General features: G+C 47.1%; 1 protein-coding gene across 4 annotated transcripts in view; it reads left to right on the forward strand.

Annotated features, from left to right (window-relative positions):
* Positions 1 to 18,998, forward strand: part of MAP4K3 (mitogen-activated protein kinase kinase kinase kinase 3) — a 306,530-nt gene that overhangs the window by 173,616 nt on the left and 113,916 nt on the right. For all 4 annotated transcript variants that reach the window (XM_077282921.1, XM_077282922.1, XM_077282923.1 and 1 more), the window contains exons 6-7: positions 5,225 to 5,272; positions 8,220 to 8,262. In XM_077282921.1, the coding sequence (XP_077139036.1) occupies positions 5,225 to 5,272; positions 8,220 to 8,262 (91 nt within the window). The remainder of the gene's footprint in view (positions 1 to 5,224; positions 5,273 to 8,219; positions 8,263 to 18,998) is intronic.

The raw sequence follows: 18,998 nt of genomic DNA on the forward strand, positions 1-18,998 counted from the left end.
ATTATGATGTATAGAGGACTATTTCAGGCCATTCTGTTGGAGGACTATGTGGGGCTCTTTATTCGGTATGGTGGATTATGTGGGGCCCGTTATTCTGTATGGTGGACTATTTGGGGCCCATTTATTTTAATAAATGTCAAGGTTGGCCCTCGACTTTGTCCAAGTTTTTAATTTGGCCATCTGTGTATTTGAGTCTGACATCCCTTCTCTACGGCTTTGTATATTTTAGAGGATCTCAAAAATAATCTAGGTCAACTTCATATTAATAATTGACAGAAAATAAAATAAAACAAGTGTAGTAACGGGATATACGGTAACTCCTCCACATCTTCTCTAGAAAGATGCTTTTCTTTTTATTTATGCTGTGTTAAGCTGATTCTGTTAGCCAGGTTTTTGTTAGTTAATACTTTTTTGTTATATTAATAATTGCATTACTGTTCCAGTCTGCGTACTGGTAATATAGGTCCTGGATTGCGTTGTTTCTATTATCTTGTAAAACTTAAAAAAAAATTATATATAAATATATATATACACTAGATGGTGGCCCGATTCTAACGCATCGGGTATTCTAGAATATGCATGTCCACGTAGTATATTGCCCAGTGACGTAGTATATTGCCCAGTGACGTAGTATATTGCCCAGTTACGTAGTATATATTGCCCAGCCACGTAGTATATTGCCCAGTGACGTAGTATACAGCACAGAGCCACGTACCATATTGCACAGCGACGTAGTATACAGCACAGAGCCACGTAGTATATTGCCCAGCCACGTAGTATATTGCCCAGCCACGTAGTATATTGCCCAGCCACGTAGTATACAGCACAGAGCCACGTAGTATATTGCCCTGACACGTAGTATGTAGTATATTGCCCAGCCACGTAGTATATTGCCCAGCCACGTAGTATATTGCCCAGTCATGTAGTATATTGCCCAGTCATGTAGTATATTGCCCAGCCACGTAGTATATAGCACAGCCCATGTAGTATATTGCCCAGCCACGTAGTATATAGCACAGCCCATGTAGTATATTGCCCAGCGACGTATATAGCACAGCCCATGTAGTATATTGCCCAGCCACATAGTATATAGCACAGCCCATGTAGTATATAGTACAGCCCATGTAGTATATTGCCCAGCCACGTAGTATATTGCCCAGCCATGTAGTATATAGCACAGCCCATGTAGTATATTGCCCAGCCACGTAGTATATAGCACAGCCCATGTAGTATATTGCCCAGCCACGTAGTATATAGCACAGCCCATGTAGTATATTGCCCAGCCACGTAGTATATTGCCCAGCCCATGTAGTATATTGCCCAGCCCATGTAGTTTATTGCCCAGCCCATGTAGTATATTACCCAGCCCACATAGTATATAGCAATGTGGGCATCATATCCCCGTTAAAAAAAAATAATAAATAAATAAAATAAAAAATAGTTATATACTCACCTTCTGGAGCCCCCAGATCCAAACGAAGCGGTTACCGACGCTGCTCGTGCGCTCCGGTCCCAAGAGTGCATTGCGGTCTCGCGAGATGATGACGTAGCAGTCTCGCGAGACCGCTACGTCATCATCTCGCGAGATCGCAGCATGGACTGGTTACCGGAGCGTCGTGAGCGGGAAAGGCCTGTTGTCGATCCGGGGGCCGACGGACGGTGAGTATATAACGATTTTTTATTTTTTTTTATTATTTTTAACATTAGATCGTTTTACTATTCATGCTGCATAGGCAGCATGAATAGTAAAAAGTTGGTCACACAGGGTTAATAGCAGCGTTAACCGAGTGCGTTACCCGCGGTCAACGCTGCCATTAACCCTGTGTGAGCGGAGACTGGAGGGGAGTACGGAGCGGGGCACTGACTACGGGGAGGAAGGAGCGGCCATTTTTCCGCCGGACTGTGCCCGTCGCTGATTGGTCGTGGCTGTTTTGCCACGACCAATCAGCGACTTGGATTACATGACAGAAAGAGGCTGCGACCAATGAATAACCGTGACAGACAGACAGAAGGACGGAAGTGACCCTTAGACAATTATATAGTAGATATATATATATATATATATATATATATATATATACACATACAATGTGTGTAATAAAAAAATGAAGCAACTTTACAAATAAAAGCTATCTATAGCTTGTATGAAAGCTTGTGTGTCTCCATGGTACCAGACATCAAACAAAACCTTTGTAGTCTGATCCTGCAGTAGGTGGTTTAAATATCTCAAACCAAACAGATGTCAGACATAAGATTAGATATATTGGGTTATTAACTCCTTCTTGCACCCTGAAATAACTGTATGTCACAGTCAAGGTGCCCATATATGTAGCTGAGCCTTCTCCAGATCTCGGTTGTGTTATACAGCCAGAACATCCCCCTAACAGTAGCTATGTGATACCTGCAATTGCTGCTCTTTAACGATCAATCACTGAGCGTGGACTAGTTGCACTCGTTCCCATTGGACTCCCTGCAATGCGCTCGCGGGGAGCCATTAGGTTCCAGTTGCAGCTAGTGAGGCCTACTGAAAGCTCCCATCACTGCAATCTTGCTTCTTCTTTAAAGTCCAGTCAAAAGAGAAGTTCAGTTTAACTACAAACTTCAGGTAAGCAGGTTAACGTTCCCTAAAAAGGCTAAAAAGTATATTAAATTAACCCACGATGAAGTTTAATTGCTCATACCCACCTGTTTTCTATGTTCAAAAATTAAGAAGTAAAGAAATGATCAAAAAAATATTTTCCATCATTGCACTAGAAAAATTCTTATTTATTGAAATATAAAACTATTAAATTGTTCATTAAAGGGCACAAAAATGCAAAAAATTGCTACCATAAATGCCATTTTGATATAGGAAGGATATATATCTTAGTACTGTGTTAGCCAGTGGATAGAAAAATATTTAGAATTGAGAGTCCTCAGTGGTTGATACCTTTTAATGGCTAACTGAAAAGATGGTAACAAATTGCAAGCTTTCGAGACTACACAGGTCTCTTCATCAGGCATAGACTAATACAAATTCTGAAGAATCACATATTTATGCACAACACAGCACAGAAATAATGCCATAGATAAGACAATGTCCATTTGTGCACGTTTCTTCAGAAGTGGCTTTAGTGGCTTTTTGTCTTATCTATGACATTATTTCTGTGCTGTGTTGTGCATAAATATGTGATTCTTGAGAATTTTTTTAGTCTGTGCCTGATGAAGAGATCTGTGTAGTCTGGAAAGCTTGGAATTTGTTACCATCTTTCAGTTAGCCATTAAAAAGTGTCGACCACTGAGGACTCTGAAATTCTAAATATTTTTCTACCATAAATGCCAGAATTGCTGTTCTTTGAACACCACATATACCGAAAACAATCTAATAAGAAAAGTTAAAATTGTCATACGTACCTGAAAATGGTATCAGTAAAAACGCTATCTCTGCAGACAAGAAATAAAAAATAAAGAGCCGACACACAGGTAGAAGTTCCAGGTCTCTGAAAATAGCAACAGTGTTATATATTTAAGTTCTGATTTTTATTTAACCACTAGAATATATAAAAAAAGAGGTTTGGTGTCGCCAGTCATAGTGACCTGAAGTATCATACTGCCAGGCCATTTTTACCAGATGATGAATAATATAAAATTATAATATAAAAATAATGGCCACATGTTTTTTGTCACCATTTCAGTCCATGATTTTTTTTTTCTGTTTTTCAGTAGATTATATGAAGATATAAATTCTGTAATTTAAAACAACTACGTGTCCTGCAGAAAACAAGCCCTCATGTGGGCATATGTAGTGACTAAAATAAAATAAAAATTATAGCTCTTAGCTCCTGGAAGAAGGTGTGGAAAAATTAAAGTCCAAACAAAGAATCATCTGGTCAAGAAGTTGTTAATTTAATATTTTTCTTTATTTGAAAAGCATTATTTGCAGCTACATTAATTTTATTTAGATGGATTGCAAAAATAAATACCCGTATTTTCCGGCGTATAAGACGACTTTTTAACCCCCGAAAATCTTCTTAAAAGTCGGGGGTCGTCTTATACGCCGGGAATCGACTTGTACGCCGGTGTATATGGTGGGTGGGGAGGGGGAGTGAGGGGTGTCAGTGCTGGGAGCGGCGGCGGCTGCTGTGTTCTGGTGCGGCGGCTCCTCTTCTGTGTGGGGCCTCTGTGCTGTGAGGTGGCGGCGGCAGCGGCGTATCTTTATCCAGTTGGGGCTCCTCCGGCATCTCCTTAGCCCTGGAGGCACCGCCGCAACTCCATCGGTGCAATGCGGTGGCCTCCGGGAAAATGGCCGCTGCTCAGATTCAGATCTCGTGTCCCGAGATTTCGGGACGAGATCTGAATCTGAGCAGCGGCCATTTTCCCGGAGGCCACCGCATCGCACCTATTGAGCTGCCTCCGGGAAAATGGCCGCTGCATTGCACCGATGGAGTTGCGGCGGGGCCTCCAGGGCTAAGGAGATGCCGGAGGAGCCCCAACTGGATAAAGATATGCCGCCGCCACCGCCACCGCACAGCACAGAGGCCCCACACAGAAGAGGAGCCGCCGCACCAGAGCACAGCAGCCGCCGCACCTGAGCACAGCAGCCGCCGCCGCCACTCCCAGCACTGAGACCCCCACGCTGCACCGCTACGATAAGGTAATGGGGGATACTCACTTTCCTGTGAGACGCCCCCTCGTCATCAGGATCACTCCCCCCCCCCCCCCCCCAAAAGGCACATATTCACCGGCCCTATAAGACGACATAGGGTGTATAAGAAGACCCCCGACTTTTAAGAAGATTTTATATTTTAACTGGTAAAGTTGGGGGGTCGTCTTATACGCCGGAAAATACGGTAGATGCAATGACTGGCTTTTCCTTCAATTTAAAAAAAAAAACGCAAAAAAAATCTCCATTTTTTTAAATATACTTCCTGTCTCATCCTGTGTTACATTTCGAATCCCCCCGGATCCCCGCTTTCTGTGATAATCCAGTACACAACTGCTTGTGATTCTTGACCACTGGCCGTTCGGAGCACCGTGCTAGCAGCCACGCGTGACTAATGAAATCTCTGCTGTTTTCAGCATCACCCTGCTTACCCTCGTTTGAAATATTGATATCAAGTTTTCTGCAGTAAAGGATCATTTTTCCTTCCATCACGATACAGTTTGCAACCGTTGACCCTGTTTGAATGTGCAGGCATGTATTGTGTTCATTAATTAGAAAGTAATGCTGCTATGTTTCTTTCAGGGGTTATATTATCTACACAATAAAGGAAAAATGCATCGGGACATAAAGGTAAGAAACATGTTGGTCTTTCACCAATGATTCTGAGAAATGATTTGTAGTTGAGCTGCAGCACCAGAAAATATCATTTACGGAGTGTCTGGAGATGTCCTGAGCTGTGTACCGGTCAGTAGCGGGACCAGATAACCGCTGATCAGTGGCTGTGTCGGGTGTCAGACCGCCACCCATCTGATATTAATTATTGTACTTCTCCAAGGATAAATCTTCATTATCTTAGACAAAGACTAATTCAGGATTGTTGTTTTTTTTCCTTGCTATGGCCTAAAAATGAACAGGCAAGTAGTTGCTATAACTACCTGCCTGTTCAACCCCTGTGCTGGCTCAGAGCAATCCCGACCACTGCCGGCGGGTCAGCTGCTCCACGTCAATAGAGCCGCTCTTTTTCTTCCGGGCTGCTCTGTCAATGGGGCGTGACTGCCGGCATCATGCTGATTGACATGCTTCTCTTCGCTGCCTAAGGCTGGGTTCACATTGCGTTAACAGCAGCCCGTTCAACACATGCGTTAAACGGGCTGCATTAACTCAAGTGCCGACATGCCAAATCGCTGGCGCAGATAGAGCTAGCATATGCTCTATCTACACTAGCGGTGATGGACCCGGAAAAGCTGCAGCCCACGTCCCAGGGTCCGTCACTCAATGATGGCACATCGCTAGTGCATGCCCATTGTGGGTGTGCGCTAGCGATGCGTCCGACATAGGGCTTAATGGTGGCGTTAACGGACTGCGTTACACCGCATTATGCCGCGGTGTAATGTAGTCCGTCTAACGGATGCCAAAACATAATACGAACTCATCCTAACTGTATGACATCGGCAGTCACGCCCGTCGATATAGCGGAGCGGAAGGAAAGCTGCTGCTTTTGGCAGGGGCCTTAACAGGTTTCTTATTGATGCCTTTTCTTCTGTTCAAATGTGAAATTCAAGAACTACTTACCGTAACTTATCTTATGCTTGGCTTGAAAAGTAACAAATTAAGATGCGAATAATTATAGGTCGTCTGTTCTGGAAATTATTTTATGCCAGCGCACCATTAAAACGTGATAAAGTGATAATAGAAGCTCTTCATAACTATATCTAAGGAGCATCTGTCACCCAAATGCTCTTTTTCTTTGTTTGGCTCAGTCATTGTAGAACTCTGAGATTTTTTTTGTACTGTTAATTCACCTTCTGATTATTACTTGTCACATGTTTTTTTTCCCCTTAATTTACAATGACTTGCTACCTAAATATCAATTAGGGCTCCTTGCATCACTTATTAGGTTCTATGCTGTTGTTTCTATAAAAATTAATTTTTTATCAGCAGGAGAATTATCACTGCCTGGACTACAGCGCACGTGAGCCCTGGTCCGAAACAGTATCAGCCCTACAAAATGCTCTGCTTTTGTTACATTTGTAATTATGTATTGTTTCATGAACTCATGACATTTTTTGTGCAGAATAGTTACTTTTTCAGACATAAAAATATTTTTCCACTAAATAATTTGTTCAAATTGCCCTTTTTCCAAATATGTTTTATGCTTTCACATATGTCTTGCATTGGTGGCTGAACACCTTGCATTGTTCATGCTTGTATGGTGGACGCAAAGCTCAATTTTGGGATCCTGAAAAACGCAGCAAACAAGTCAGCAAAACCTTCTTTTTCTCTGCCGCTTCTTTACTGCCAAGAGATCAGGTTTGACTGCAGAAAAAAGCATCAGAGAGGCTATGTTCACACATTGCTTTTTTTGCTGGTGAACTGTGCTTCTCTGGTTATTATTATTGTGAAGGCCATTGTTCCTCACACATACAGTAAGATCTCTGGTCCGGCTTACAGCAAAATATTGCTTCCATTGACTTGAACAGAGCTGCATACTAATAAGCCCCCTGGTGGTTGCAATCTGCAGTTACCATTAGCTGCGATATTTCCAAATATATGGGGAAACAATGGATCGGAGCTGGTGTCCACCTCTGCATTGTAGTTTCTGTTAGAAACAAGTCACAATGTAGCGGCTCATACCGATGGACCCCACTGAGTCTTACTGGGATCCTCAGGATTTGGTTATGATGTTGTTTTCCTAAAAAAGGCCCTTTTTTATGATTCTTAATACTAATTACAAATACTTATTTTCAATTAAACGATGTCGAGCTGTGTTTAATGTTCAGTGAAGGGTCTGTTGAGCCTTCTCAGCATTTCTGGTCTTTTTTATTTCACTGTCTTTAATCTTTGTTATTAGTGATGAGCGAACGTGCTCGGATATAGTGTTATCTGAGCATGCTCAGGTGCCATCCGAGTGTCTTTGGCGTGCCTGAATAATATGTTCCAGTCCCCGTGGTTGCATTTCTCATGGCTGATCAGTAGACACAACACATGCCTGTTTGTTGGACAATCCCTGCATGTGTTGGTGCTGTCGACACGGAGCCGCAGGGACTGGAGTATATTATTGGAGCACACCGAAGTCACTGATTTGGCACCCGAGCGTGGATAACCCCTTATCCGAGCACGCTCGCTCATCACTAGTTGTTACTTCTCCAAATAATTATTTCCTTTTCATAAAGTAAATATTGTGTTCTCGGGGGGCAGCGGGGTGTAATTTCTCCCGATGCGTGTAGAGCCGCTCTGCCAGTCATTCTGACATTTTCATACGTAATGTTTTCTCGGCCACATTTTTCCTTGTACAGGGGATGATGACAGTGCGACGAAGCAGAATGAATGAAAAAGAGGGATATTGGTTTTTGGATTGGATTAGAAGTGAAAGAATAAGGGCAAGAATCTTGTAAGCGTTTGCATGTAGCGCCATGATTAATAGGTGTGAACAGACACGTTATAATGTCAGTGTAACAGACTCATTGTCCCTGAAGGAAGATGGATCTCTGCTCTTCTGTGTATTCTGACACCTTATTTTAACATTTAGATATTTCCTTCAATTCTAAATGCATTTTGTGTTTTTTGGTTTTTTTAGGGAGCGAACATTCTTCTGACGGATAACGGCCATGTAAAGCTAGGTACGTGCTTTTTCTTGTGTCAGGTCAATTTGCTGATTATTATTACATCTTGTTAGTAAAGAAGCTCTTCAAAGCTTTTATCTTGGACTGTGATCCTTATTGTGCTTCTGAAAACGATGAGTACTGCCAGGACGAGGGCCAGACCGTGTCTAAAGTGACTCCGTCAGCTACATTAAAGCAGATGGGTCTACAGGGGATTCCCAGAGAAGCCCCCGTAGCTCGCAATAGAGATTATGTAAGTGAACTTGGTAGGACATGAGAGATGGAATATTTCACTCTGGTTTAGCCGCAAATTAAATAAAGTCCATCATTTACCATATCAAACCTATTGAAGTCGACCTGTCTACAGCTCTTATGGTAGACGTATGAGAAAAGCTGTGTTTTTTAAATATAAGTTCTTGCTCTAGAGGACATAAAGGTGTGCGGCAGGGGGCTTACCATACAATTTGCACCAATTTTTTGGAAGAAAAGTTGCATATTTTGGCCTACTTCTGTTTCGTGCATTTTATTTTACTACTTTTAGTTTTGAACCACTTTATTTTTTAATTGTGGTTTATTGAGAGGGGGTTTGGGCAAACAGGACCTGATTTAGTTTTTATCATTCAGGAACCATATGGGAAATATTGCTTTAAGTTTGGAGCTTTGAGTGCCCCAAGATGTGTAACATTTATTTTTAGGCAATCACATGTTAATAAGTAAGCTTGAGAGCTCATGCAGATCAGCGTCTAAATAGGACATGTACTATCCAATTTCTAATCGGAAAGTGTACGGACAGCACTGATCCATGTTATTCTATAGGGCTGTTCAGATGAACAATATTTTTCTCGGTCCGACTGTCCATGAGAGAGACAATCACAGCATGTTCTACTTTATTCTGAGTCTCGGGTGAGACAAATTCGTTCAAGTCTATGGGTGCTTAAAAATAAAAAAACACAGATCCCACACGAGGCATCTGATTTTTATGGATACTTTTATGGATAAACCTAGGAAACTGAACTACGCAAAAAAAATTTACATGATCATATACAGTGACCATGAATCGCACACAGACATAAAAATTGGCAGACGGATGAAAATTGGATGTAAATTAGGGAAAAATTGTCCCTATTTTTTTTTTTTTAGATGAAATTCGGACGATTTCTTATAGTCTGCAGCCGCCCTTATTCCAACAGGTGTATAAAATGACAAACATTAAATTCTTAAACAAGCAGTGGAAAAGGGACACAAAAGCTGTGCAGCAAAATGCGGGCAAAATGGCTTCCAAAAATCAAATGAATGATATACTAAAAAAAACACGCATATGCACGGTGTAATGAAAAGGACGATTAGTTTTCAAAGCTGCTATTATTTACTTGTAATAATTGTAGTAAAAATGCAAGAAAATATGCTTCAAGGATAAATGCATGAATACAAGGCACATACTTGCTGCATAGAACAGCCTTCAGAGCTGGAATCGCCAGTAAGTAAGTAATACAACCAGCGTTTCATGGAGACATCATGGATGGTGAGTGGGCGTCCGGCACGCACCCTGTTGCCACATTTCGGGGGCCTGAAAATCAGAAACGAAGTAAATGTCTGCAGAACAGTGTGTGAGGATTTAAAGACCTATAGTAAAAGCCCGTCCCGTTGTGTTGTTCGCACACTGACATGGTTTCATAAATCCTTTAATCTGAATCACCAGAGCTCTCGAAAAATGATAGATGATATTTGCTTTGTATCCGTGCAGTATATTTTCTTGTATTTATACTATCTTGTTGGAATGCTTATTACAAGGAAAATAGCAGCTTTGGAAACTAGTCAGACTTGTGTCCTTTTCATTATACCATGAATGTGCTGTTTTAGTTTAAAATATAAATGTATTCAATTCTCCCAGAGTGTCCATGCATTGCCGTGTTCTGCTTTATTTTCCCTGTGGCGGTCCCATCAGTTCTGAAGAAGTGAATGGCGCCATGGTCAGACGTGTGCTCTATTAGTCCACGTGTACCGGGCACATCGGGACCACTGTTCTCGAGGTTGGTGGGGTTCCCAGCCGTGATCCATTTGTTACTTATCCTGTGGACTGCTGATAAATGTTGAACCTGTTATGAAAGGAAATAGCCCGCTGTAGGGAATAGAGAAATACGAAAAATCTGTATAAAATTAACAGCATCTAACCAATGGAGAAAAACTGTTTGCTTTGTTGAAAGAATACTCAATGACATACAAAACATTATAATAATGGAGGCGGAGGAGCGTCAACACTCTGAACCACAAGTAACCATGTAATACATGTGCGTAAAATTATATATATAGCTTCAGAACCTAAGATCATATGAAGTGCAAAATGGGATAACTTTTCTGGGCTATTACTTTTACTCATTTATTTATAAGTGTCTCCTGAGCTGTACTGGCACATGCACTTTATATACTTCTAATTATAGATTATTAACATCAAGTGGACGTGTTGTCCCTATCTTGTACTACTGATCATCCTAGGTTTTGATTCATTTCTCTGCATGTATATACTGTGTATATGTGTATGTGTGTGCATGTATATGTATATGAGTGTGTATGTGTGTGTGTGTGTATATATATATATATATATATATATATATATATATATATATATATATATATATATATACAGTTATATGAAAAAGTTTGGGCACCCCTATTAATCTTAAGTTTAATGTTTTATAAAAATTGTTTTTTTTGCAACAGCTATTTCAGTTTCATATATCTAATAACTGTTGGACACAGTAATGTTTCTGCCTTGAAATGAGGTTTATTGTACTAACAGAAAATGTGCAATCTGCATTCAAACTAAATTTGACAGGTGCATAAGTATGGGCACCCTTATCATTTTCTTGTTTTAAATACTCCTACCTACTTTTTACTGACTTACTAAAGCACTTTTTTTGGTTTTGTAACCTCATTGAGCTTTGAACTTCATAGCCAGGTGTATGCAATCATGAGAAAAGCTACTTAAAGTGGCCACTTGCAAGTTGTTCTCCTGTTTGAATCTCCTCTGAAGAGTGGCATCATGGGCTCCTCAAAACAACTGTCAAATGATCTGAAAACAAAGATTATTCAACATAGTTGTTCAGGGGAAGGATACAAAAAGCTATCTCAGAGATTTAACCTGTCAATTTCCACTGTGAGGAACATAGTAAGGAAATGGAAGAACACAGGTACAGTTCTTGTTAAGGCCAGAAGTGGCAGGCTAAGAAAAACATCAGAAAGGCAGAGAAGAAGAATGGTGAGATCAGTCAAGGACAATCCTCAGACCACCTCCAGAGAGCTGCAGCATCAACTTGCTGCAGATGGTGTCACTGTGCATCGGTCAACTATACATCGCACTTTGCACAAGGAGAAGCTGTATGGGAGAGTGATGCGAAAGAAGCCGTTTCTGCAAGCACGCCACAAACAGAGTCGGCTGAGGTATGCAAAAGCACATTTGGAGAAGCCAATTTCTTTTTGGAAGAAGGTCCTGTGGACTGATGAAACCAATATTAAGTTGTTTGGTCATACAAAAAGGCGTTATGCATGGCGGCCAAAAAACACAGCATTCCAAGAAAAACACTTGCTACCCACAGTAAAATTTGGTGGAGGTTCCATCATGCCTTGGGGCTGTGTGGCCAATGCCGGCACCGGGAATCTTGTTAAAGTTGAGGGACGCATGGATTCCTCTCAGTATCAGCAGTTTCTTGACAATAATGTTCATGAATCAGTGACAAAGTTGAAGTTACGCAGAGGATGGATCTTTCAGCAAGACAATGATCCAAAACACCGCTCCAAATCTACTCAGGCATTCATGCAGAGGAACAATTACACTGTTCTGGAATGGCCATCCCAGTCCCCAGACCTGACTATCATTGAACATCTGTGGGATCATTTGAAGAGGGCTGTCCATGCTCGGTGACCATCAAACTTAACTGAACTGGAATTGTTTTGTAATGAGGAATGGCCAAAATACCTTCATCCAGGATCCAGGAACTCATTAAAAGCTACAGGAAGCGACTAGAGGCTGTTATTTTTGCATAAGGAGGATCTACTAAATATTAATGTCACTTTTCTGGTGAGGTGCCCATACTTATGCACCTGTCAAATTTTGTTTGAATGCAGATTGCACATTTTCTGTTAGTACAATAAACCTCATTTCAAGGCAGAAACATTACTGTGTCCAACAGTTATTAGATATATGAAACTGAAATAGCTGTTGCAAAAAAAACAATTTTTATAAAACATTAAGCTTAAGATTAATAGGGGTGCCCAAACTTTTTCATATAACTGTGTGTATATCTAATATATAATTGCCTAGAATACTACTTCCTGCAATTTGTGCCAACTTCCGTGGCTTTGTCCGGAGCTATTGTCCGGAGCTAATGTCCGGAGATAAGTGATGTCACCAGTGTCCTACACCCAGGCAGAGCACAGGGGCCCCAGGCAGCATATGGGGCCCCAGGCAGAGCACAGGGGCCCCAGGCAGCATATGGGGCCCCAGGCAGAGCACAGGGGCCCCAGGCAGAGCACAGGGGCCCCAGGCAGAGCACAGGGGCCCCAGGCAGAGCACAGGGACCCCAGGCAGAGCACAGGGGCCCCAGGCAGAACATGGGGCCCCAGGCAGAGCACAGGGGCCCCAGGCAGAGCACAGGGGCCCCAGGCAGCATATGGGGCCCCAGGCAGAGCACAGTGGCCCCAGGCAGAACATGGGGCCCCAGGCAGAACATGGGGCCCCAGGCAGAGCACAGGGGCCCCAGGCAGAGCACAGGGGCCCCAGGCAGCATATGGGGCCCCAGGCAGAGCACAGTGGCCCCAGGCAGCATATGGGGCCCTAGGCAGAGCACAGTGGCCCCAGGCAGAGCACACACCAAATCGGAGGCCGAGGGGCCCCGCCAACCAAATCGGAGGCCGAGGGGCCCCGCCAACCAAATCGGAGGCCGAGGAGCCCCGCCTACCAAATCGAAGGCCGAGCGGCCCCGCCCACCAAAGCGGAGGCCGAGGGGCCCCGACCACCACATCGGAGGTTGAGGGTCCCCGACCACCAAATCGGAGGCCGAGGGTCCCCGCCCACCAAATCGGAGGCCGAGGGTCCCAGCCCACCAAATCGGAGGCCGAGGGTCCCAGCCCACCAAATCGGAGGCCGAGGGTCCCCGCCCACCAAATCGGAGGCCGAGGGTCCCCGCCCACCAAATCGGAGGCCGAGGGTCCCCGCCCACCAAATCGGAGGCCGAGGGTCCCCGCCCACCAAATCGGAGGCCGAGGGTCCCCGCCCACCAAATCGGAGGCCGAGGGGCCCCGCCCACCAAATCGGAGGCCGAGGGTCCCCGCCCACCAAATCGGAGGCCGAGAGTCCCCGCCCACCAAATCGGAGGATAAGGGGTCCCGCCAACCAAATCGGAGGCCGAGGGGCCCCGCCAACCAAATCGGAGGCCGAGGAGCCCCGCCCAACAAATCGAAGGCCGAGCGGCCCCGCCCACCAAAGTGGAGGCCGAGGGGCCCGGCCCCGCCCACCACAGCGGAGGCCGAGGGGCCCCGCCCACCAAATCGGAGGCCGAGGGGCCCCGCCCACCAAATCGGAGGCCGAGGGGCCCCGCCCACCAAATCGGAGGCCGAGGGGCCCCGCCCACCAAATCGGAGGCCGAGGGGCCCCGCCCACCAAATCGGAGGCCGAGGGGCCCCGCCCACCAAATCGGAGGCCGAGGGGCCCCGCCCACCAAATCGGAGGCCGAGGGGCCCCGCCCACCAAATCGGAGGCCGAGGGGCCCCGCCCACCAAATCGGAGGCCGAGGGGCCCCGCCCACCAAATCGGAGGCCGAGGGGCCCCGCCCACCAAATCGGAGGCCGAGGGGCCCCGCCCACCAAATCGGAGGCCGAGGGTCCCCGCCCACCAAATCGGAGGCCGAGGGTCCACACCAACCAAATCGGAGGCCGAGGGGCCCCGCCCACCAAATCGAAGGCCGAGGGTCCCCGCCCACCAAAGCGGAGGCCGAGGGTCCCCGCACACCAAATCGGAGGAAGAGGGACCCCGCCCACCAAAGCGGAGGCCGAGGGTCCCCGCCCACCAAAGCGGAGGCCGAGGGTCCCCGCCCACCAAAGCGGAGGCCGAGGGTCCCCGCCCACCAAATCGGAGGCCGAGGGTCCCCGCCCACCAAATCGGAGGCCGAGGGTCCCCTCCCACCAAATCGGAGGCCGAGGGTCCCCGCCCACCAAAACGGAGGCCGAGGGTCCCCGCCCACCAAATCGGAGGCCGAGAGTCCCCGCCCACCAAATCGGAGGCCGAGGGGCCCCGCCAACCAAATCGGAGGCCGAGGGGCCCCGCCAACCAAATCGGAGGCCGAGGAGCCCCGCCCACCAAATCGAAGGCCGAGCGGCCCCGCCCACCAAAGCGGAGGCCGAGGGGCCCGGCCCCGCCCACCAGTTCGGAGGCCGAGGGGCCCCGCCCACCACATCGGAGGCCGAGGGTCCCCGCCCACCAAATCGGAGGCCGAGGGGCCCCGCCCACCAAATCGGAGGCCGAGGGGCCCCGCCCACCAAATCGGAGGCCGAGGGTCCCCGCCCACCAAATCGGAGGCCGAGGGTCCACACCAACCAAATCGGAGGCCGAGGGGCCCCGCCCACCAAATCGAAGGCCGAGGGTCCCCGCCCACCAAAGCGGAGGCCGAGGGTCCCCGCACACCAAATCGGAGGAAGAGGGACCCCGCCCACCAAAGCGGAGGCCGAGGGTCCCCGCCCACCAAAGCGGAGGCCGAGGGTCCCCGCCCACCAAATCGGAGGCCGAGGGTCCCCGCCCACCAAATCGGAGGCCGAGGGTCCCCTCCCACCAAATCGGAGGCCGAGGGTCCCCGCCCACCAAAACGGAGGCCGAGGGTCCCCGCCCACCAAATCGGAGGCCGAGATTCCCCGCCCACCAAATCGGAGGCCGAGGGGCCCCGCCAACCAAATCGGAGGCCGAGGGGCCCCGCCAACCAAATCGGAGGCCGAGGAGCCCCGCCCACCAAATCGAAGGCCGAGCGGCCCCGCCCACCAAAGCGGAGGCCGAGGGGCCCGGCCCCGCCCACCAGTTCGGAGGCCGAGGGGCCCCGCCCACCACATCGGAGGCCGAGGGTCCCCGCCCACCAAAACGGAGGCCGAGGGTCCCCGCCCACCAAATCGGAGGCCGAGAGTCCCCGCCCACCAAATCGGAGGCCGAGGGGCCCCGCCAACCAAATCGGAGGCCGAGGGGCCCCGCCAACCAAATCGGAGGCCGAGGGGCCCCGCCAACCAAATCGGAGGCCGAGGGGCCCCGCCCACCAAATCGAAGGCCGAGCGGCCCCGCCCACCAGATCGGAGGCCGAGGGGCCCCGCCCACCACATCGGAGGCCGAGGGGCCCCGCCCACCAAATTGGAGGCCGAGGGTCCCCGCCCACCAAATTGGAGGCCGTGGGTCCCCGCCCACCAAATTGGAGGCCGTGGGTCCCCGCCCACCAAATCGGAGGCCGAGGGTCCCCGCCCACCAAATCGGAGGACGAGGGGCCCCACCTGTGAAAATTTTACTGTGAAAATACCTGATGGGCACACAAGTATGCGCCAGTATGGGTACTAAGAGCTTTTCCACATAATAATGAAATATTTTAAAATGTCATAGAACATACCAATATACATAGTTATTGATACATATTATTTATTATTTACATTATTGTTCTTAAGCAAAGAACCGTTGTTGTGGCATTTGCCACAACACGCAAAGTTGTTGTCTGATGTCTTTCATCACTCCCCTCATAAGCATGTTCATGGATCCTGTGTAACTGTACCTTAAATAACAAGAATTGTCAAGAGCTGGTGAGTGCAGCCATTTTTTGTTCTTTCTTACTATTATTTATTAATTGTATTATTCTTACATTTGAATAAATAAAATATTTATGGATTCTAGACTCCCGATTCTTTAGAATCGGGCTGCCATCTAGTATATATATATATATATATATATATATATATATATATATATATATATATATATATATATATATATATATATATATATATATAGTTAGATTACAATCTGTGTTTAAATATTTTTGTAATCAGATTTGTTCAGCAAATTTATGGGATCAAATAACTAATAAATGGCATGTGCATATGTATTCATTCTATAGCACCCTAAAGCCCCTAAAAATGTCTGGTAGAAGCAATTACCGTATTTTTCAGACTATAAGAGACGCACCCATGTTTTAGAAGTGGAAAGTAGGGAAAAAAATATGTGAAGCAAAAAATGTGGTAAAATATTTAATAACATAAATAACATACTATTATATGTGGTGTTATTATATATAATAGTATGTTATTATGTTGGAAGCTGCGGGTAGAAGATGGTGCTGCAGGACCAATGTGGTGTCTGTAAAGTACTATATGAAGACGCTGGAGGGTGAGTATAAGAATGGGGGCGCAGGGCTTATATTTAAAGCACCACTCCAGCACTGAAAAATAACACTGGAGTTCTGCTTTAAGATCCCACGGGAGAACTATAACTCCCAGCATGTCCTGCAGATCCTGTGACATACTGGGAATTATAGTTCACCACAGGAGTGGTAGAGTGCATTTTTATGTGTTGTAATTTTAACTAATTCTTACTTGTGCAGGTCCTGCAGCCAGCCACGCTGTGGTGAAGTAATGAAGAGCTGCAGCATCACACAACCACACAGAGCCCTCCCTCTTATTGCGTCTCCACAGCTCGTGTAATAAGGAGCCTTCAGATGCTAGTACATGTCTTCAGGACCTGATGACATAATGAAGAGGCAGGGCTTTGTGCGGTCAAGTGATGCTCCAGCCCGCCCTCTTCATGACCTCACACAGGTCCTATGCCGGAGCAGGGAGCACCCAGCACAGCCCGCCCTCTTCATGACCTCGCACAGGTCCTATGCCGGAGCAGGGAGCACCCAGCACAGCCCGCCCTCTTCATGACCTCGCACAGGTCCTATGCCGGAGCAGGGAGCACCCAGCACAGCCCGCCCTCTTCCTGACCTCACACAGGTCCTATGCCGGAGCAGGGACCACCCAGCACAGCCTGCCCTCTTCATGACCTCACACAGGTCCTATGCCGGAGCAGGGACCACCCAGCACAGCCTGCCCTTTTCATGACCTCACACAGGTCCTATGCCGGAGCAGGGAGCACCCAGCACAGCCCGCCCTCTTCATGACCTCACACAGGTCCTATGCCGGAGCAGGGACCACCCAGCACAGCCTGCCCTCTTCATGACCACGCACAGGTCCTATGCCGGAGCAGGGAGCACCCAGCACAGCCCGCTCTCTTCATGACCTCACACAAGTCCTATGCCGGAGCAGGGAGCACCCAGCACAGCCCACCCTCTTCATGACCTCACACAGGTCCTATGCCGGAGCAGGGACCACCCAGCACAGCCCGCCCTCTTCATGACCTCACACAGGTCCTATGCCGGAGCAGGGAGCACCCAGCACAGCCTGCCCTCTTCATGACCTCACACAGGTCCTATGCCGGAGCAGGGAGCACCCAGCACAGCCCGCCCTTTTCATGACCTCACACAGGTCCTATGCCGGAGCAGGGAGCACCCAGCACAGCCATGCCGCAATCCCTCCTGTGGCGTGGCCCCCTGCTCCTGCCGCCTCCTCCACCAGACACAGATCTCCCCAGCCGCTGCAGGAATCGGATCCTGAGGAAACCATGTGGGTCCGCTGTTTAAGTGAAGGACTATTCATTTGCTGCTCCCCGCTCACTGCTCAGCGCTGACAGGTGGGCGGGTAAGCGGCTAATGAATATTCACTTCACTTTAATCATGGGGACCACCTGTTTCCCCAGCACTGGATTCCTGCAGTGGGGACATTTTCCTGCCTCCTGCGAGTGGGATACCAGTGTGATCCCACTCTGCTGCTGCCCCACGTGTTACATTTGGACCATAAGACGCACCCCGCACTTTCCTCCCAAATTTGGAGGAAAAAAGTGCGTCTTATGGTCCGAAAAATATGGTACTTTAATAAGTCACATGCTTTAGTGAAAGGAAGTCCCCCTGTGTGCAATCTAAGTGTCACATGTCTGTCAGTATATATATTTTACCTTTTCTGAAAGGCCACAACACCAATAAGCAAGAGGCACCACTAACCAAACATCACCATGAAGACTAATGAGATCTCCACACAAGTCAGGGACAAAGTTGTTAAGAAGTTCAAGTCAGGGTTGGGTTATAAAAAATATCCTAATCTCTGATAATCCCCCGGAGTACCATCAAATTCATTGACAAGCCAGCTGGTATGTCACTCTCCATAAGGAGAAACGTTACCCCTTAGACCCCAGTCCAGAGCCTCTCACCTAGCCAAATCAGTTCTCATGCTTCGCACTGATGAGGGCCAACAGCCCGAAACACCGTGTCTGCGAATTGAGATACTGATTTGGCTTTTATCCTAAGTCATATTGCACGACTCGTTAAAGGGTTGATTGTGACTTGTAGGATCGCTACTTCCAATAGGTGGCGCTATAGAGTTTAGTCCTCTTTTTTTCAGCAGAGGCAATTTGCATAATCAAATTCATTATCATCAAATGGAAAAAACATGGTTCCACAACAAAGCTGCCAAGAGACGGAGGCCCACCAAAACTCACAGCTCGAGCAAGGAGGCAGCACATAGACCAAAAGGTAACCCTGAAGGAGCTGAGAGGAACAAAAGAAACATGTTTTGGAGTGACCTAGTCAAAGCCCAGACCTTCATTCAATTGGGAATCTGTGGTCAGGCTTGAAAATTTCTGTTCACCA

This window comes from Ranitomeya variabilis, chromosome 2 (assembly GCF_051348905.1).
Source record: "Ranitomeya variabilis isolate aRanVar5 chromosome 2, aRanVar5.hap1, whole genome shotgun sequence".
Classification (NCBI taxonomy): domain Eukaryota; kingdom Metazoa; phylum Chordata; class Amphibia; order Anura; family Dendrobatidae; genus Ranitomeya; species Ranitomeya variabilis.